The sequence below is a fragment of the Pelodiscus sinensis genome, chromosome 27, assembly GCF_049634645.1.
Source record: "Pelodiscus sinensis isolate JC-2024 chromosome 27, ASM4963464v1, whole genome shotgun sequence".
Taxonomy (NCBI): Eukaryota; Metazoa; Chordata; order Testudines; family Trionychidae; genus Pelodiscus; species Pelodiscus sinensis.
Genome location: NC_134737.1, coordinates 4,396,291 through 4,417,758, shown reverse-complemented (window position 1 = coordinate 4,417,758; position 21,468 = coordinate 4,396,291). Strand labels below are relative to the sequence as shown.

The window sequence follows — 21,468 nt, the reverse complement described above, 5'->3', positions numbered from 1 at the left end:
TTCAAATCTCAGCTGAAGCTATTGCTTTTCTCCCTCTTATGCTTCTTAATTTCTCTCCCTTCGCCTCCTATTTATGATTAACACTGAAGCTGTGTTATGTAATTTGGAAAAATGTTCTGGGTTGTAATGTGCTCTATAGACCATACGACAGACAGCTGCATCGTGTTTGTATTGTGTTGTATCTCTCCACTGCCTATGCCTCAATTTCTTTCTCTTTGCACTCTGGGCCTTATGACTGAAGGCTTTAATTTATTCACTGTACAGCGTCTGTGCACCGCTGCTCTCTGCACCTCATACCATGTAGCATATCTTGTATCACTTACCATAGTTCTGTAAAGGATTGTGTTCCCAAAGAAGACCCTATGGATTGTATTATGTTGAACACTGAAAGCCTGATCTGCTAATGTTTACACTGCTAGTTACATCTCACCAGCACCCAGTTCTTGACAGTTTACTCTCCTTACAACTGTAAATTAGTTTAAGCCCTATTTATTGTGGTATTTCTACTACAGGATGCATTGACTTATCACACACCCCAAAACCACCCTTGTGGCTTGCCATTTTATGACCCAACTGCAACCGACAAAACCAGACTGTGTTGCCAAACATAACAACATTATCAAAATTAAAAAAAAAAAAAAATCAATGTCCTGACCTGGAAAATGCCCGAACCAGAATTCCATTCGACCTAGATTTTAGGGGTTGCTAATTGAACAGTTTTGAAATAACTGTGCCAAAGAGCAGCCCCAGGGTTAGAACAGATGCGTTCAATTAATTACAGCTGGGGAGATTCAGTCAAAATTGCAGAAGGAATCGAGAGATAGAGGGATGGTTGCATAGAACTTCAGTGACCTCCTCTGAGCAGAATGGGACCTGGTCTCTGCAGTGTATTATGCAGCTTTACTGTCATGCTGAGATGGCAGCAGCAGCTGGACTTTGGGTTATTTGTCACGTGCAATTGTCAGACCCTATACTTATGTGGATGTGCAACCCAATTATGCACAGCAAGTCTGACCTGAGGCTGCTGCTGACGTCACTCCCGAATGTCAGCGGCAGCCAGTCACGCTTGGAGGATGCAAGAACCGGAGACAATAGTTTCATGTTCAGGATAATCTCATTACTGTTCTGAGATGCAGGAGGAAGCAGTCCCCATGTAACAAGGCCAGCTCATTCTATTTAATATACTTTCCTCTGGGTCTAAATACAGTTGTCATCAGCAGGGTATTGTAGGTATCTCTTGTTAAGTCTCATCTTGTCTCTAGAGCATCTGTTATCAATGAAAACAGGACTTGGGAGTCAGCACTCCCAGCTATTGTTTCAGCACAGCAATTAACCCATTGGGTAGCCTGGAGCAAGTCACCTCCCTGCTCTCCGCCTCAGTTTCCACATCTATAAAATGAGACATTGATGCTGACCCTCTGGTGCAAACCATACTGAGACTACTCGGTGAAAGTACAATGTTTTGCATTTGCATAGCTCCTCTCTTCACAGGAGAGATGATGTTACCTGATTTAGTTGCAACCTGGTGCAAACTCTTACTGTGCACAGGCAAAGTCACAGTTGGTACCAGTACAGCTTAGCCCAGCTTGGAACTAGGGATGTAAGCAAGTAGTCAACTAGTTGACTACCTGATAAGCAAAAGCTTTATCGGGTAGTCAACTGGAGTATCGACCACTCACTTCCCCTCCCCCCGGCTGCCTCCATGAGAAGTGGCAGAAAAGGGAGAGGGATAGCTCAGTGGTTTGAGCATTGGCCTGCTAAACCTAGCTATGTGAGTTCAGTCCTTGAGAGGACCATTTAGGGATCTGGGGCAAATCTGTCAGGGATAGTACTTGGTCCTGCCATGAGGGCAGGGGACTGGACTTGATGACCTCTCAAGGTCCCTTCCAGTTCTAGGAGATAGGTATATTATATTATATTGTGGGGTGGGGAGAGGAGCTGGTGCTGGGGGAAGCTAGTTCCCCCCAGCACCGTCTCTATGGTGCTGCTATCACAGGCAGCAGTGGGGTGGGAGAGGCTACTGCAAAGCAGCCTCTGCCGGGGGTGAGCCGAGGCTCACTGTGGGCAGAGGCTGCTCCAGCAACAGCCCTTGTCCGCGGGGGTCCCAGCTGGGAGCTGAGCTCTTCCACGGACAGTGGCTGCTGCCATCAAGCAGCCCCGTCCATGTCCAGCTCTGGCCATTGCGAACAGAGTCTGCTTCCTGAGCAGCCCCTGTTCCCTGTTCCCTGTTCACAGCAGACAGGACTGGCTGCCGTGAACTGGGGCTGGTGGACTCAGTGCAAGCCGGGACCGAGCAGTCCTGGATCGTGCTGGTCTGGGATGCTGCGCCCCAGGGGCTCTTACTACATCTAAAAAGCGTCAGTTACCATGAGATCAGAAAAAGCACACAAACTAGAGAACAGAACTATGGATCAATAAGCCGAGGGAGGCCTGGTCAGGATATCGAGAGGTCCAAGCCAAGGCAGTGGGAGCAGGAAACACACACAGTCCAGAGAAGGGTGGATCCCAGTTGCATGGATAACTTCCTGTTTCTCGGTTAAATAGGGGCCGTGGACCAATCAGGGCCCCCGGTGTTCTGCCAATCAGTCCTCTGTGCAAGCACAGCTCCTCTTCTCACAAGAATTCACACAACCCCTGGGTGGGAGATTGGAACCTGCTAGCTCCAACCAGCTCTGCGGGCAGAATTCAGGATCCGTTTCCCTCCGATCAGACCTCCTGGCATCCCCACCCTGGCCTGATGGACAGAGTCAGGTCGCTGCAGGGGAGGAAGCCAAGTGGTGCTGGGGGGGATTGTCTAGGGTTGATCTCCGCAGGGAGTGCCTTGGCAAGGGAGAAACAAGATAGATTGACACTTATTTGCCTTCCCCCCACTTGAGCCAGAAATCCTCTTTCCTCCCTCTCTTCTAAAGCCCCTTTTGCCTGAAGATCTCACATCACTTCACCAATATTAATGAAACCTCACATGAACCCTGAGAGGTTGCGTCATGTTCTGGGATACCATCCAGACCAGCGAGGCATCTTGGCACCACCTGCCCTGCAACTCTTGCACGCCCCACTGTGCTTTATTTTTGCCACTCGCAAAGAGCCTGCCAGTAGGCAGGGCATGCCCTGAGTGCGTGTGCGTACAGCTACAACCCTTGGCCAGCGACTCTGACCCCAGCCGCCTGTCAGCAATGCACCAGCCACACTCTGGCTTCCAGCAGCCTTGTTACTACCTGCAGGGTGACCCCAGCACACTCCCAGCCCTGAATTTTCCACAACACCACGTGTTCTGCACTGTCAGGCCCTCTCCTGGACAGATCAGATATTAGAGGTCCATTACCCCTAGAAGCGATGAATATTCAAGTGCACTGTTTATAACACAGTGCAGTTTAAACGTAGCGCAGGATTAATTTATGATAAAAACCAAGGTAGTTTTAACTACATGGAGAGCGATTTTAAGTGAAAACAAGAGTAAGGTATTCAAGTCAGACAAGGCTACAAGAGAAATACAGGTAAGAAATTTCTGGCAGCTAAAATTCAACAAGCTAAACTGAGTTCAAGGTAAAATGGTTCCCATATACCTCTGCAATAGGGTTGATCAAATTCTCAGGTCAGCAGCTCCCTCTAGTCAGAGGGAAGTTGACCTGTGTTTTTTAGGTGAAAGAGAGAGGGAGAGAGAAACCATGGGGTATTTTTGTCCTTTGCCTTTACAATCCAGTCTCTCTTTGAAACGAATTTTCCTGAGGGTTATCCCTAGATAAAACTCTTTCCCTCTGTAAGAATGGAGACATGATGTCTCATGGTGCATAAGATTCCATGTTGTTTTCTTATAATGCAGATCAGTCTGTTTCTGTCCCCCTTCATTCCCAAAGAATGCCCACTCAGCCCCGGATGACCAATTAACTTTGCTGACACCTGCCTAGAGTCAACAGCTTGTCCTCTGAGAAACCAGTTCACTCCATCTCCAGACTTGTCTGGTAAACATGTTAGTTATAATTTCTTAACTCTTAATACACAGTGTATATAAGTGGTATGCAAGAATTTCAATGATCAGAGTGTTATTAGCTTGTAAAGGAAAGCTCAGAACGCATACTATACACAGAGATACAACAACATATAGGGTGTGCTCTGTGTCACAGATAGGTACAGGTTGAACCTCTCTAATCTGATACCTTTGGACCTGACAGGTTCCGAAACAGAGAATTTGCCGAACCACGGGAGGTCAATACTGTGTAGCAGCATTACCAACACGTCCTCAGCTTTTGGACTATTAGAAGACATTGAGGGGTAAATTAGAGCTAGATCACAGCTCAGAATGCTGTGAGCCAGGACTGGTGGCTGCAAACAAACTTTATGGGACTGCGGGAAACTTGGCCAGGCCCATGATCCGTGGACATCTGGTTACCTGAAATCATGCTGGACCATGGATGTTGCCAGTCTAGAGAGGTTCAACCTATATTACTGCACCTATTTCATAGGCAGGAAAACTCAGACAGGGAGCAGCACTGATTTATCCAGAGTCACCCCACAAATCAGTGGCAGAGCCAAGACAAAACCTCGGAAGTTGTGACTCCCAGCCACCCCTACGCTAACCACTAGACCCCATTCCCTTCTCACATCAGGGAACAGACCCCAAAAGTCCCGAGTCCCCGCCCTCCTTGAGGTATTCCCTCCCTTGAGGCATGGTCCAGTTTCTTTAGCACCATTAAAGTTTCCTGTCGCCCCAATTCCATGGTTTGTCACTTTGACTCTAGGCAGGTGTCCGCAAAGTTAATTGGTCATCCGGGGCTGAGTGGGCATTCTTTGGGAATGAAGGGGGACAGAAACAGACTGATCTGCATTATAAGAAAACAACATGGAATCTTATGCACCATGAAACATCATGTCTCCATTCTTACAGAGGGAAAGAGTTTTATCTAGGGATAACCCTCAGGAAAATTCGTTTCAAAGAGAGACTGGATTGTAACGGCAAAGGACAAAAATACCCCATGGTTTCTCTCTCCCTCTCTCTTTCACCTAAAAAACACAGGTCAACTTCCCTCTGACTAGAGGGAGCTGCTGACCTGAGAATTTGATCAACCCTATTGCAGAGGTATATGGGAACCATTTTACCTTGAACTCAGTTTAGCTTGTTGAATTTTAGCTGCCAGAAATTTCACAGAACCACAAAACAACACAGAACCACAAAAAGCAAGTTCTGTGTGCGGGGTGGAGACAGGATCATCTGCAAGACTGAAGACTATCCTTCCTACAGAGGCAAACCAGGCAGTCCCGAACGATCACATCACGTCGCACTCGAAAAAGAGTCCCAGCCACGCAAAGGATGGCACAAAAATTACCCAAGAGTCATTTACCTTCTTCCTTTTCTTTTCTTTGTATTATGTTCTAAGCTGGCTGGATCCCAGTTGATGAGCCCAGCAGGGACTCAGCACATAAGCATCCCTAGCTCTTCATCCCTGCATGATCCCGCCTTGTCTCTGTCTTAGCTGATAGCACATTCAGAACCTAATTGTTATCTCAGCAGAGTGACTCCATTATTCAGCCTGACACTACCCCCTTTAGCTGTTTGTTGCAGTGATGTTATATTAATGAGGCCTGCAAATAAATGAATAGAAGATCAGAGAGCTGCTTGTTCTGAAGAAAACTGATTTTTTATTTATTTATCGCTAAGGCTGCAGACATTCGGGAAGTTTTATACGGCGAAAGAAAGGACACGGCCAACGGAGGTGAGGGCATGGACTCTGGTTTTATAAATGGAAGGACTGGATAGTAGCCATAATTCATTTCCTTTTGTTTCCGTGGTTTCTCATTGGCATTTCCAAGTCCTCACATGATGCTGGGAACACAAATGCCAGAGCACTGGTCTGGGGCATACGAACAAGAGTGCTGATCTGACAGGAGAGAGGGACGCTAACTGCTAACAGGATAACGGTGAAGATTCTTGTAGTGGGAATCAACCATGAGTTTAGTTACATGGGCCAATATAAGGGGCCAAACTCATCTCTCTGTTCCACTGATTCAATCCTGTTGAACACAGCGCTAAGAGCCTGCTTATCGGCACCCTTATAATTCAGACCCCTGAATATGGAACACATTGATTTTACCAGCACAAGCAGAACTGTATCTTCCGCTCCCATATCAAGCTCAGCGTCCACTTAGGTCAATCCCCTAAGATTAAATTCCCCGCAGAGACCCCTCCTGCCTCCAGCTTTGAAGGAAACACACAGGCTGGGTTATGGAGACAACAGATCTGCAATTACCACAGCTAAGCTAATATTATTTTCTGAGTCGGACAGTGATAAAATATTCTATAGCTACGCCCAGCCCACAGCTAGCATGAACGGAATCCCCAGCTCAGATCTTGTGCAGCTTTGCTGCCAGTTATTTTGTGGTCCGGGTGGGTATTTTACATTTTGTTTCCTCCTGCTTAGTGTATGGAAGGGAAAATAAGACTTCTTAAATGTTACAACTGTCCGAATCACTTAGTATGAGGGAAACAGCCTCTTTTGCTCCCAGCATCTTGCAACCCGGCCTTCTGCAAAGAGTACAAATGCTTGTAGGAAAGAGAGAGAGAGGGAGTTGCAGTCTATTGAAGGGGCAAGGGGAGAAGTTTGCTCATTGTTAAAAAATTATTGAAAAAAAAAAGGAAACAAAACACCTCAGAGATAAAAAGTTCAGGCTGGCAGACTGGGGGTTAGCACCACACGGTGTCAGATAGAAGCAAGCAGGTGGTGCTCTCATTTCAATCGCTATATAGCCAAGGTGACATTCAACCCCGGAGCAAAGGAGTAGCACACACATCCTTAAGTTCTCCTTAAGCCTAAACTTAAGCATATGCTTAATGGCTTTGCAGAATCAGGACCTTAGTAAAGGGCCCTAAACCAAGGTTGCAGTGTGAGCTAAGAGCTGCAGGGGCTTTGTGCCCAGAGAGAATATTCTATGGGGGAAGATTCTTATTAGTGCTTTGATAGGTTTTTGTGAATTCCCTGCAACCCCCTCCCCCGACTACTACTTTTTAAAAAAATTAACAGACACTGGCCTGTGGAAACTTGGCTGCTATGGCACCAGAGACGAGACAGCTGCAGTTCAGAAAGACCTCTGGGCTGGCAGCACCCCACGATTATTAGGGGAACAAGTGAAATGTGCTTTGGCTTAGTTGTGAAGCCTCACAAGGACCTCTGTTCACACTAAGATCAAGACTGAGCACTACCCGAGGGATCCAGCCCTGGACTGACCAGTCCTAGATGATCAATACAGGCCTTCACCCATCAGGGTAGGTAGGCAGAATACCATGCTGCCGAGTGAGATGAAACTTTTGGGCAAGCCCCTACACACCAAGGTCCATTCTGCTGAGGTACTTTTAGTGAAGCCAGAGCTTTGCCCTTTGCCAGTTTTCCCACTCCCGCTGGCAATGTGTGTGTATACCAGCTGGTTGTCCCCGAGGTGGCTGCATTTCACTGTGGTGGTGCATGTTCCGTATTCTGCAAGGCGCTTTGAGATCAGTAATACTGAAACGGCCTCACGGAAAACATAACACATCATTCAGTTGCCAGAGAAATCCACCCATCTCTGTCAGGTTATAGCACAAATTATTCACTGATCATATCTGGGGCCCGGAAGAGATAACCATTCTGGATTCCTGCCTGAGGACACGAGTATCTATGGTGATAACTGGCAGAAACACAAGTGCAGACACGGTGTGCACACAAGAGTGTGTGCACATCCATGCATGCATCCATTGGCGTGACACAGCTCCAGGAGAAGGGTGAGCTGGAGAGAAATTAATGTTGCAAGGTTCAAATGTTAGATTCGGAGACTAGCACTTCCCTGTACTAGAATCTCGAATGCATCTCATTGTCAAGGCCATATTCTGCTCTGTTTCACTAGTGTAACCCCTGAGCCCCGCCACATGAAATTGTTACTTCCAATTTGTAAAGAGAAGAATAGAGCCTCTCCTCTCTTGCACTCTGTTGGAAAATGTAACATTGCCTGAATCCTCCTTTTCTGCTGAGGTTAATGTTTCTCATGATCCTAAACCACAGGGAGTTAGTGCAGTTACACGGCTGGAGAAAGCATTAAGAAGGAAACCAACAAAAACTTGTCACAGTGGGTCAGGTGTCCTGTCGCATTGCAATTTGCCAAGGGTTTCCTTTTCTCTAGGTTGAGCTGACTAGGAGCTCAGATGCACGACGGTATCTTCTGTCAGAGCCAGCTATCAATGATTCCAAGGGGAATTTTATGACAGCGAAGGTGCTGGGGAATGAGAGTGACTGATGAGCTCCTAATCTGGCTTTTATACAAATCAAAAGACTCCCAGGCTGTTTCCTGTTGAAGGAGGCCTAGAACACATGCTCCCAGGGTTGGTCTGTAAAACCAAGCTGCAGCCTGTAAAATAATCCAAAGCTGAAGATGGATTTAGGAGCAGCAGCAGTCCCTGAACTGATTCCACCAAGCTTTGGTGCTTGATTTCTTAACCTTCTGATCTCTTTATACAATCAGCACTGCCATTATCCTTGCTCTTCTACAGCCCTGCAGTCCTAGCGCATTTCAGTCTCAAAACCCCAGCAGGGGTGAAACTATGCAAGAGATGGAAATGCAAGTGCCTTTCTGCTAAAAGCTGGGATTTGATTAGCTGGAAGGCATCTGGAGGGGTTTGCATACTAGGCTCCAACAACAAAGGATGACATGATAGGGTTCAAGTATGACAATCTCCCATGTTTTCATAAGACAGACAAGGTGGGGAGAATTGGAGGTGTTTGTGCTGAACGCGGGAAGCTAAACCATGTCTCAGCCAGAGAGGCAAGTTCCACATAGTTATGCTGAGTGCAGTTGAAGAAGTCAGTCTTCCCTGGCTGGAAGATACACTCCCAGCTGTAGGGTAGACTAAGGCCATATCTACATTACCTGCTGGATCAATGGGCAGCAATCTATTCAGTGGGATTGATTTATTATGTTGAGCTTAGATATGATAAATCAACTGCTGAGTGCTCTTCAATCGATTCAGGCACTCCTCCAAAATGAGGCCGCATCTCCACATGCTGGAGGACCGATGCTCTGGTGATCGATCCACCAGAGTTCAATTTAGTGGGTCTAGAAAAGACATGCTAAATCAAATTCTGAGGGCACCCCCATCAGCATTGGTAGTCCTGCTCCTTACTAGCAGGAATGTTTTTCCCATCAAATTCCTGCTGTGGGGCTGCCCCAGAAAATCGGTGCAAGATTCATTGACTCCAGCTATGAAATTCACGTAGCTGAAGTTACATATCTTGCATCAATTTTCTCTGCCAGTGTAGACCTGGTCTGAGAAGGAGTAAGCAGAGTAAGAGATGGGAGAGTGTCTGCTCTCAAGTTACCACGGTGAAGAAATCGTGGTAAGCAGATCCAAGTACACTATTTCAGCTAAGCTATTCACATAGCTGGAGTTGAGTAACTTAGGTGGAAGGCCTTACTCATAGAGACCTCAGCGTAGGACTGGTTGTTGTTAGCTCCTTAACTCCTCCCTCTGTGGCTTAGGACCAATCAAACTCATGGGAACATAAGGTAAGAGTGGCCATACTGGGTAAGACTGTCGGTCCATGTAGCCCAGTATCCTGTTTTCAGACAGTGGCCACTGCCAGGTACCCAGAGGGTCACATTCAACCCTAGTATAACCCCTCAATTCTGCCCCAGAGCTTACTGCTTGCTTTCTTCCCCCACATCTCAGTGTGGATCCTGTGGCACTTTAGACACTCCCAGATTTATTAGGGCATAAGCTTTCTTTGGTAAAACCCATTTCATAAGATGAACTGGAGTGTAATGGGATTTACCCACAAAAGCTAATGCCCCAATACATCTGTTAGTCTTTAAGGTACCACGGGAATTGTTGTTTTTGCAGATACAGACTAATATGGCCATCCCTCTGAGCCTCTTCACTGGGGCTTGTGACCATTCGCTTAAGTCTGAAGTGTTCAGCAGAGAAATGGCACCATGTAAATTATAAGTATTATTTTGTGTTTAGAAAAGCCTCTGTGTCTGTTTCTCTCTCACAATTAAATGATGATGGAGTGAAATTAATCAGAACTTGACACCTTAAAACAACAAGTGTCCTTTCTTGTCACAAGGTAAGGAATCGAAGCATTATACAACAACAATATTGAAAGCACAAGGAGGGAGAGTAATGATTTAAGGGACAAGAGACGGAATGAAGGGAGTATATCTGAAAAAAAAGGCATCCGAACAATCAATCACAGGTGTTAGTCTGTAGTGTTGTTTCCAAAGGGCAATAGTGAAAGCCTCATCTTATGAGACACCCCCAAGTTTACACAGCAAAAGCTGCGCACAGGAACAGGTGCAGTAGCTAGATTCAGGCTAACAATAGCAGGGAAGACAGTGAAACCTTTAAGGCAGGGTGGTGAGAGGTGTCCATAACCAAGGTCTCGACTGGGCTTGTGTGCTGAAGGCCATGCTGTGCTATCTTCACTGCCCCTGTCATCCCCACTAGCTGGATTCAAATTAGTTTGGGTAGGCCAGCTGTGAAAAGCTTTTGTTGTGTAGTGTTATCTTTAAAACACTGATATAGGTTGAACCTCTCTACTTGGGCCTGACTACTGCTGAACAAGAGAATTTTCCCAACCAAAGGAGGTCAATATTGTATTGTCTAACAGCATTGCCAACACTGCAACTGCTTACTGGGCTCTGAGAAGACATTTAGGGGCACATTAGAGCTAAATAACTTTATGGGACCATGGGAAACTTGGCGACACCCATGAAAAGTGAACATCTGGCTAACAGAAATCATGCCGGACCAGAGATGATAACGGACCAGAGCGTGCCAGACTAGAGAGGTTCAACCTGTATTAGAGAAAGCCCTGCAGAACAGACTCTAGGGAATTATCCTACGGGATATACAAGTGGAGACATTCTGATTTCAGCCTGCCACTGAGGCACCTGTACCCATGCAAACTCTCAGTGCAGGCAGGCCAATTGGTATTTGCCCTGGGGTAGCTTACTCCTAGTTAAAACCAGGCGAAGCTGCATCCTTCTAAATGGCTGCTTGTAGCAGCTCGCCCTGTCTATATCTAGGCTATGTTTACACTGCAGGCTTCTTGCGCAAGAGTGCGTCCACACTGCCATGTGCTTTTGCACAAGAGATGTGTTTTTGAGCAAGAGCGTCCATGGCAGTGTGGACGCTCTCTTGCGCAAGAAAGCTCTGATGGCCCATTTTAGGCATCGTCCACACTGCATTCTTGTGCAAGAGAGCTTATTCCTCGTGGGGAAAGGAATAATTCTTGTGCAAGAAGCCCTCTGTTCCAACGCCTTACTGTAAATTTACTTGAGCAAGAATGCACGTGCAGTGTAGATGCTCCGCAAGTTTTTGCACAAGAATGGCTGTTCTTGTGCAAAAAACCTACAGTGTAGACGTAGCCCAGAGGTTTCCTCTGAAGGTTGTAATGGCCAGAGCAGTAAGGTCTTTCCCCTTCTAGCTTCTGTGAGTGTATGAAAGATGGTCCCACATTTTAATTTGTTAGTAAAGATGTACCCAGTTAGAACCCAGCTCTGCAGACTCAACAGACATGCTTAGGTGTCCATTTAATGAGAACATAGGAATGGCCACATTGGGTCACACCAAAAATGTATCTAGCCCAGTAACCTGTTTTCCGACAGTGGCGAACATCAGGTGCCCCAAAGGAATGAACAGAACCAGTAATAATCAATTGATTCATTTGCTATCACTCATTCCCAGCTTCTGGCAAACAGAGGCGAGGGACACCATCTCTGCCATCTCGGCATCACCGGTCCTCCATGAATTTATCTAGCTCTTTTTTTTAATCCCGTTAAAGCCCTGGGCTTTACAACATCCTCTGGCAAGGAGTTCCATAGGCTCATTGTGTCTTATGTGAAGAAATACTTGTTTTAAACCTGCTTTCTATTAATTTCATTTGGTGAACCCTAGTTCTTATGGTATGTAAAATAGTAAACAACATTTCCCTGTTTACTTTCTCTACACCATGATTTTTATAAATCTCTCATATATTCACCTCTCTTCCAAGCTTGGAAATCACAACCTTATTCATCGCTTCTCCTAGGGAAGCTGTCCCATATCCCTAAAATTTTTTATTGCCCTTTTCTGAACCTTTTCCAATTCCAAGATATCTTTTTTGAGAAGGGACAACCATACATCTGCACATAGTATTCAAGATGTGGGCAAACCATGGATTTATATACAGGCAATATGATTTCCATTCTAAGCACAGAAATACACAAATACAGATTGTTCTATGACTATCTGTATCAAAATGTAAACACTGAGGGGCTGAGGCCTGGTCGACACATAGAACATGCACAACTAGATGTTCTATTGGTCCTTTCTAACCTTAACATTCTATGATTCTATAACAACAAGTTATTTAAAATAGTGCAAACTCCTGTGTGAACATACTTATCTTAGCTAAACCAATATAAGTTTAGTTTACGCTTAAGTCCATTATGAACAGCTCTTTGCTAAATGGAAAATAAACCACTCAAACTATAACAATGAATTATGCAGGGTTACACTAAACCTATTTAAAAACTGATTTAGGTTAAACTGGCGCTGCTACTTTAAATTGGTGCAAGTTTGCGTGCTGAGGTAGTCTGATTGCCCTTTGTGCAACCATTCTGATTTGGTAATACTGAATGTTATGACCCCTTTACATTCATTTTGCACTGGTGCAAATGACAACATCTAGCGCAGGTCAACGGAGAATTAGACCTCGCGTTTGTCATGGAAACCAGCTAAACAAGACATCAAAGGCTTCCTGGATCCAACACTTCTGATCTGGCCCCAAAGAGCTACCACCAACAGTACAAGCATAACCGCAACAACTGCTTACAGTGAATAATTCCTCCAGGAGACACCTTGTGGAGGACCCTAACTCCCTTGCTGGTTTGTAATACAGAAAAATCAATTACAGACTAATTACCTCCCTGGTTTAATTAGTATCCAAAGAGCAGGGCATAGCGTGCACCCTAGTGCTGAGAGCACAGCCAGACAAATGAGAGGGAGTGGCAGGCAGCGCGGGTGTAAACCCCTGGACACACGCTAATGAAGCAACAAATTCATTCTGCGGGAAGCAGTGGCGTGTTTTATTCATTCTTCCTCGGAACAGAATGGAGCATAGCTTGTATCAGGGCTGCACGGGAGGCAGCCAGAAGCAGACACAAACCCACCTGGTATTTAAAGCACGATGAAGTGAAACAGAATGCGCCAGGGCGGACAGACAGGCAGATTCGTGCTGGCTGGAGTCTCTTACCTCGGTGATGCGGGGATTGGAACATTTGACGTTTCTGCTGGACCAGTCGAGCCAAGGGTGAATGGGGGAGCTGCAGTGCTGCCGGAGGGTGCACTTGGCCTCTCCGCTGCACCAGCCGCACTCGAATTTCTGATCTGCTTTCAGGCACAGGCCGCAGCTCTCCCGCTGGGCAGCGCATTTGTACAGATGAACTGTGGAGCAGGGAGAAGCAAGGACAGAGCTGGAGATTAAATCTTCAGGGCTGAATGAGCTACAGCTGCTTACAGATGAAGATGGCCCACGATTCCCTTTCACTGATGAAAAGACAACCTCACCAGGCGGTGGTGGAGATATGGAAAAGAGGGGGAGGCACAGAAATAGGGGCTTTGGGGGAATGAACTGACAGGTTTCTGATGTATCTGCCTTGCAGCTAAGTGCCTGTCGATATTCTGCACAACTTGTGGGGTTCTGTCCCTCACATTTTTTTTTCTCCAACAAGCTAATCACTCCCTGCCTCTCGCTCTTCAACTCGGCCATTTTTGATTGCCCACGCTATTGCAGATGACCAGTTGAACAGCCCCAGCTGGAACATAAGCAACACCGTAGTTCAAGAGCCACAGGGAACATTTATCAGGCTCATCAGAGCCACCCCGGGGGGGCTCTTAAGCCTTCTCGTTCCTGCTTATCCTTTTTCCAGATGTTCTCATATGATTGTTCCCATGCTTGCTTTGGAAGGCAGCTTTCAAAACCTCTTTGTTTAGCTTAGTCCACCACAAAGGAGCGCATTGCTGCACTGTCTCCATTTCCAGGGAGCATGGCAGGGTCTCCATCAGGGCCTCCTGTGTATCAAATTCCTTAGGAAATTTCAAAGCATTCCAAAGCAAACACAGCTCCAGTGTGGATAAACAAGAACCTGTTAAATTGATGTTCCTGCTTCAGCAAAATGGGACTATTAACGGGTCTTTTCAGGGGGTTCATCTGCTGCTTTCAGTCTATTTTACTCTGCACTGCACTCATTTTTGTCACAAAGCCATTTTTTTTCCCTGGGACCAGCTCTATTTTCCTCCTCTAGCTAGAAGTGGAACAGAATTCTTTCTTTATCAGGGCTTGGCTGCACTGTACAGCCAGAGCTGGCTTGCTTCAGAGCAGGGCACATACAGATTTTCTACAGGTCAATTCTTTTAACAGGTCTTTTATAAATCAAGCACTGAGGCAAACAGAAGCAAAGTCCATAGAATGAAACGCAGTATCCATATGGGCTACTGATATTACTGAACACATAATAAAAGGCATCTACGACACACACACTGAATTTTCACGTGATCAGAGGTTTCAGACCTAATATCCTGGTTAAATTGACGACCCTAAAATTATCACAGGCAATTATATTTGAGTTATGTTCCCACGTACAAATGATAAAACACGTTGGGATCCTACAGGGCGACGGATGCTGTATAAAGCACAGAGCTGTAGGGAGGCCAGTGCTTGCTTAGGGCATAGAAACTGAGCTACACTCTTATTTTTAGAAGGAATCCCATTAGGTTAGGGTTGATGTGCCTTGGTAAGTCAGCGCACAAAGAGAAACTTGGACTGTGGCTGCCCATGTTCTATAGAGAAACAGAAGGTTTTGCAATCTGCAGAGCAGTCGAGCATATTTCTAGGGTGTTACATATACTTAATTGAAAATAAAATCCAGAGGCCATGGTGCTGCTGCTGCAGATTTCTAGTCACTTTTTCTTTATGCTGAGTACACATTGTTCTCCCTCTCATGCCAGTTAAGTTCATGCATCGTTCCCTTTGGTTGAACTGTGCAGAGCTGTTGGGCATGTGCATCCCACTGGGATTCCCAGATTCCAGTGCCCTACATGAAAACCTTAGCCTCAGCCTTGTGGACAGCTGAAAGTATCATGAGATGAGGAGCGCTGGTCACACCACACTGACCTGTGACAATGGGGCTGGAGGCAGGCACATGCGGCAGAGCTGTCTCTGAGCTGGCTGCAGGTCAAGATGTTTTGTTAAAGGCATTCTTCTTGCAGTGCTACGCTGCTTTCACTTAAGACCAGTTCTGGAATGCTGATAATCTGTGACATGGCTAACTGGGACCGCGGAGGGGGGATCTGGGGAGAGTCCACCAGAATGACTCTGGGTACAATGGTACTGTTTCTTGGATGTCACTAGCAAGGTTCTAGCCCAATCTTCCCATGAATAGAAACGTCTTTTTTCCATAAATGGGCTTGACCACATACTTCCCAAATCTTGAACAAGTCCCCTCCACTGCATAACTCAAGGGTAAAACACTGCAGCAGGAAACCGAGCACCCATTACCTTTCAAATCCTCTGGGTTGTCAATAATGAAGTTTCCATTCCAAACCACAGCAAAATCCACTGCTAAGTTGCTTATGTCCATCCCGTCATAGAGATACTAGGGAACAAGAAAAGAAAGAAATTTCGGGGAGGTGGTTGGGAGGATGTGTCAGGAAGAGACACCAGGAAGGAAATGATTTTTTTTTAAATCACCATGACAACTTTTTGTGACGATGTCTGAGTGACTGACAATTCACACTCTCATATCTAGGATCCTGCTTTGGGTCCACATAATGAGACTCATTTCTCCTTGCCAGGGAAATATAATTAAAATCAGTTGATGGACCCTGCAAGAGGCAATAGATTAATTATCCCAGACACGCTGGCTGTTCTCATAAATACATCCCCACTATTTAATGAGACTAGATTGAGGCTCTGCACTGTGGCTCTTCTGCCCAGGAGACAGACTGGGCCAACTTTCCATCTAGCCTCCACCCTCCCTCGATGTAATCAGGAATGTACCAAAGTGCTGAAAAGATCTGACAACTGACTATGGAAATTCAGTCAGTGCACCCTATGCAAGGGGGAAGAGAGGGAGTTTTCTAAGTCACCGGTTCAAATCCAAATCAAGGCTGACTGGAATGCTTCACCTTCTGATGGGTGCCCACTGGTCATAGAGATGAGTTTGGAGGTCTCTGACCAGTTTCCAAGTGGGCATTTCACAAGTGCCATCATTGTAATTATCACATGTTAGGCCCTATGTTGGCAGCCTTTATAGATCAACTAAAGTCTCCAATTCTCCTACAAGGAAAACGTTGGCTGCAAAAAGCAAGCATATTAAAGAAACCCTCCACAAAGGGCATGACTGTTCAGCGTTTCCTTCCTCACAGATTACTTATCTACATTTGGTCCACATCAGCCTTCAAGCTTTTAAGCAAGATGAGAACCTGAATGGAACAAGTAGAGGAGGAGGAGTCAGGGGGCCCAACTTGGACACTAGCTCCCTGTGTGGTCTTAGGCAAGTCACTTAGAGCTCATCCACATGCAGAAGCTGCACTGGCTTAACATAGTACTAGAGATGTAGCCGTGTTAGTCTGGTCTAGCTGAAACAAAAAACAGGACTATGTAGCACTTTAAAGACTACAGTCCAGTTCTGGGGCCCCCACTACAAAAAGGATGTGGACGCATTGGAGAGGGTCCAGCGGAGGGCAACCAAAATGATTAGGGGGCTGGAGCATATGACTTATGAGGAGAGACTGAGGGACTTGGGTCTGTTTAGTCTGCAGAAGCGTAGAGTGAGGGGGGATTTGATAGCAGCCTTCAACTTCCTGAAGGGAGATTCCAAAGAGGATGGAGAGAGGCTGTTCTCAATAGTGACAGATGGCAGAACAAGGAGCAATGGTCTCAAGTTGTGGTGAGAGAGGTCCAGGTTGGATATTAGGAAAAACTATTTCACTAGGAGGGTGGTGAAGCACTGGAATGGGTTCCCTAGGGAAGTAGTGGAGTCTCCATCCCTAGAGTTGTTTAAGTCTCGGCTTGACAAGCCCTCGCTGGGTTGATTAAGTTGGAATTGGTCGTGCCTAGAGCAGGGAGCTGGACTTGATGACCTTCTGAGGTCTCTTCCAGTTCTATGATTCTATGACTAACAAGATGGTTTATTAGGTGATGAGCTTTCGTGGGCCAGACCCACTGCCTCAGATCAAATTGTGGAAGAAAATTGGCATGACCATATATCCACAATTTGATCTGAGGAAGTGGGTCTGGCCCACAAAAGCTCATCACCTAATAAACCATCTTGTTAGTCTTTAAAGTGCTACATCGTCCTGTTTTTTGTTTTGGCTTAACATAGATCTACTTATACTCGTTTAGCTTGCACATACATATTTACCAGCGAGAGCTAAACCATACAAGCCTGGATTAAACAGACATCAAAGTAGCTCCACACAGTTGCTCTAGTTTAACTAAATCAGTATAAAACCACACCATTAGATATGTTGTTACAACTCTGTGTAGACTAACCCTTGAACTCTCTGCTTCCCATTCCCCATTTGTATAAAAGCACAACAGGATTGCCCTGGGGCAGGGCTGCTCTGGGTATGTGTTACTTAGGTAATGTTCATAAATCACTTTGGATAGGAAAATGACTGTATCGTATGTATTAATTTATTATCTAGCCTGCTATAGGGATTTACAGAAAGCCAGTGTGGCACAAATACCCAGAGAAATTTAAGACAACTCGGAGCTTCATTAATAAGCTAAAAATATCCACATGGGCTGTTAAAATAGATCTGGAGGTTTCTGGTTCCATATAGAACCCTCACTGATACATGATGGGAAGTGAGAAAACCAAACCCTGCACCCAGCTCTTCTTCCATTTGTAGCCTGTTGTCTCCTGCCAACAGACAGAGAGGCCCTTCCTCTAAAGTTCGGAGAATGGCTTTTGTGAAGAGCAGAGGTGTGCACCATGCAATGAATGCAGCTGAATCTGTGTTTTGTTCTCTACAACATGCGAGAAGGATGGCAAAAAAAGTTAGAGCCGTCCCTCCAAGAAGTACGATGCTATTCTCGGTTACTGATTCCAATGGCATTCCTACAGGTTGGGACCTTGCTGTACAATCTCTTGGGCTGTAAGCTGCTATACAGTTGGCCCTCTGTGTGTATTTCTTTTGTAGCTTCATCCACAGAGTTTGTATCACTCTGCGGCACTGTATCTACTCCCCCAGCTGAGTCCCATTCCCTTCTTTCCTAGCATTACGCACTCCGTTAAATTGCTGAGACTTGGAATTTGACAGCTCTCTGATCAGAGGCCTACAGGTCTCCCTCTCTCTCGCCAGTATGAAATATCTTGCCTTCTCACCTCTGTTATATTCCTTTCTCAAACCCATCCCTGTGCTCCTGCCTGCCTTGCCTTCACTGACCCACTCACGGTCACTGACAGTGAGTTGGCACATAAAGGATCTGCACCCGAGCAGTATAATTAAACACTTCATATGCCTATAGCAGATTCCCATCTGGAATTCACGATTAGTTTAACCCCTAGTTTTATTTATTTTTAATTATTATTATCATCATTCTCTCTTCTTTTTTTAACTTTCACCTTTTCCTCTTCCAGTTAAATTTGCCTTATTCACAGTGTCCTCTTGCTAATGTCGAGATTGGGGTGACGGCTGTATTAGCGGTGGGATGGCTGGTTTAAATAAAACAAAGAGGCATCTCTGGTGCATGTAAGTGGAAGCATTGCCTAGTGGACAGAACACAGTGATGGGAGCCAGGAACTCCTCCTGCATTCCAGGCCCAGGTCTAAGAATGACATCCTCTGTGGCTTTGGCTAATCCATGTCACCACACCTGTATGTAAAGATAACAATGCTTACCTGCCCTCACAGCATGTGGGTTAGTCAATGGTGCAGGAACAGACTCTACAGATCCCGGACAGCCTCATCCATTCAACTCTAAAGCGCTTGCATTCTAGAACCCACTTGGAGCATGGCTATTGGCTGTTGGCCTCCCTTTGTCCTGTCCCTCCCATGTCTTCCTCTGATGGGCCCTTCCCTTCTCCCATTCCACCCCTACTGCCCCGGCCCCTTACCGAACTGTTCTGGCATTGGACGCTGGAGCTGTTGAAGCGTAGAGCTGGTACCCGATGAATAACTCCTTGGATGTTGAGGACACATTCATACCCACGCTGGCCAGACTGGGGCTGGGGCAGGTTTCTGGCTTTCAGTGTGATGGGCTTCACCTCCCCCACCGGGATCAGAATCTCTTCTGTGGGAAACAGCTGTGGGCAGTCCTGAGAGGAGCAAACACAGAGGCAAAGGTGACTCCAGTTACTACAGGGCCACTCCCCTTTATGGAATGACAAGTCTGAACACACCTGGACTCTGGAACAGTGCTGATATTTTCATTGCAGTCAAACGAGAGGGGACATAATTCAGGAAATCTATCAAAGCACCATTGTTCATCCTGGCTTGCTGGGTTACACATTTTATCTTCAGACACAAACCCCAAGACTACCTCCCCAGTCCTCTTTACCCTTTCCCACACAAGCTATCCGCAATTCATCATCAATTACTTCAGCTTCCCAACTGTAGCTGAGACCGATTTTACTGCAAGGTGGATTGGATCCTCCCAGTGCTTTTTTCTGTACTCCAGGGGAAAAGCTGTTGAGGGGGAAAAAAAAGCTGGGGTGGGGCCGGCATTGCCCTTTTAAGAGATGAAGCCCATTTCAGACATGCAGCCCAGCCGACTGTCGGACATTTGCATACAGAGGTGCTGGTATGCTTCCATTCTTTCCAGGTAAGTTCTAACTGGAGGTGCCAGTACTGCATATCGGGCAGTGCCATCACAAAAAAAGCACTGGATCCTCCTAACCACACACTGAACATTCATTCTAGGTTTCATTTTCCATCTTGTTTCATTCCTGGCCAGTGCATGGTTCTGCCATGAGTGCAGGAGACTGGACTTGAGTTCTCAAGGTTCCTTCCAGTTCTATGAGTCTGTTTTTCAAAACCAGACTGCTCAGCATGGGACATGCTTCCCTTTTTTGTGACCCTCTTTTTGTGTTTAGCAAAATGATTCCAATATCCTATTAATTTCACAATCTGCAGCCCCAACCCTACAAACAATTCCCCTTTTTCTCTCTTACCCTACCCTGTCATCCAACACCTCTGGCTAGTTACACAGCCAGGCCTGTATGCAAAAATGGAGATCAGAGGGAAGTAGTTTTCCTGACCCATGAGCCTAAAGGTTAAAGCATTGAGCTAGGATGTGGAAGAGCGAGGTCCAAGCCCTAACCAGCAGACTACAGGTTATTCGGGTGCCTCTTATTTTGACTAGAAAGCCCAAGAAATCTTCTCAAGCAGAGTTTTATTGACACCAATTCTTACACTGCAAAAAGTTCTGGGTTTTGATTAACTGACATTTTCCAAGGAAAACCCCAACTAGCTCTCTGCAGAAGGGCAAAGCAGTCCCCAGGATTGATCTTCTAGTAGCTCAGTGATGCATGAGCAAGACTTCTCCCACCTTCAGCTGGGACTGGAAGGGATGAAGTTTTGCTCCTGTATGTGAAACTGCACCTTCCGCTCCCATCCATGCTGATGGGTAGAGAGGTGTCCAAATGCTCAGAGATTGGGTTAAAATAAGCACCCTAGAGTTTAAGGCTGGGATTTTCAAGTAGACCCACGGGATTTAGCACCCAAATCCCAATTAATTGAAATGGGAGATGAACACTTCTTTAGAAAATGCTTCTATGAATTCATCTTGAGTCTTCAAAACTGGGTCCCATCTCTAGAAATCGGGTAACAGACCTGAAAGCTCGTCAGCAAATACTAGCTGTAAAACAAATACCTGATTCAAAACGGGTCCAATTCTGCCATGTTTCCTCACAGGGCATTCTCCTGAACTCAATGGGCATTCTGTGCTCTGAGGCCTTCTCTACACTAAATGGAAGATCACCGCTTCTGCAATTGATCTTTCAGAGTTTGATTTAGCAGGTCTACTTAAGACTCACTAAATCAAACTCAGAGGGTGCTCCTTCCAGCGTCTGATTCTCCTGCTTCTGCAAGGAGTAAGGGAAGCCGACCGAAGTGTTTGCTCCCATCAGCCTTCCGCTGTGGGGATGCCGCCAAGCTCGGCTTAAGGTAAGCAGATGCCAGCTCCGTAGAATACGTAGTTGGAGTTGTGTACCTTAAGCCGAGCTGCCAGATCTAGTGCAGACCTGGCCAGAGAAATCTCTCTTGTAGGATGGCGCCCTGGCTGAGTGGGAAATGAGTGGGAAACCAAATCAGGCTGCTCTCTATGCACAACAACCCTTGCTTGCACCGGCATGTGGTGGGGGCGAGTGGAAAAGCTGCAGGCTTACAGTGGATGCTCCAAAAGTCGCAGCGTACCGTTCAGACAATAAAACTGCCCGTATGTATTTGCAGCAACATCCG

General features: G+C 46.1%; 1 protein-coding gene across 3 annotated transcripts in view; it reads right to left on the bottom strand.

Moving 5' to 3' along the window:
* The window catches only part of PLXNA2 (plexin A2), a 326,357-nt gene that overhangs the window by 80,060 nt on the left and 224,829 nt on the right, over positions 1-21,468 (bottom strand). For all 3 annotated transcript variants that reach the window (XM_075909971.1, XM_075909972.1, XM_075909970.1), the window contains exons 10-12: positions 19,125-19,325; positions 15,558-15,654; positions 13,254-13,444 (exon numbers count right to left, since the gene is read on the bottom strand). In XM_075909971.1, the coding sequence (XP_075766086.1) occupies positions 13,254-13,444; positions 15,558-15,654; positions 19,125-19,325 (489 nt within the window). The remainder of the gene's footprint in view (positions 1-13,253; positions 13,445-15,557; positions 15,655-19,124; positions 19,326-21,468) is intronic.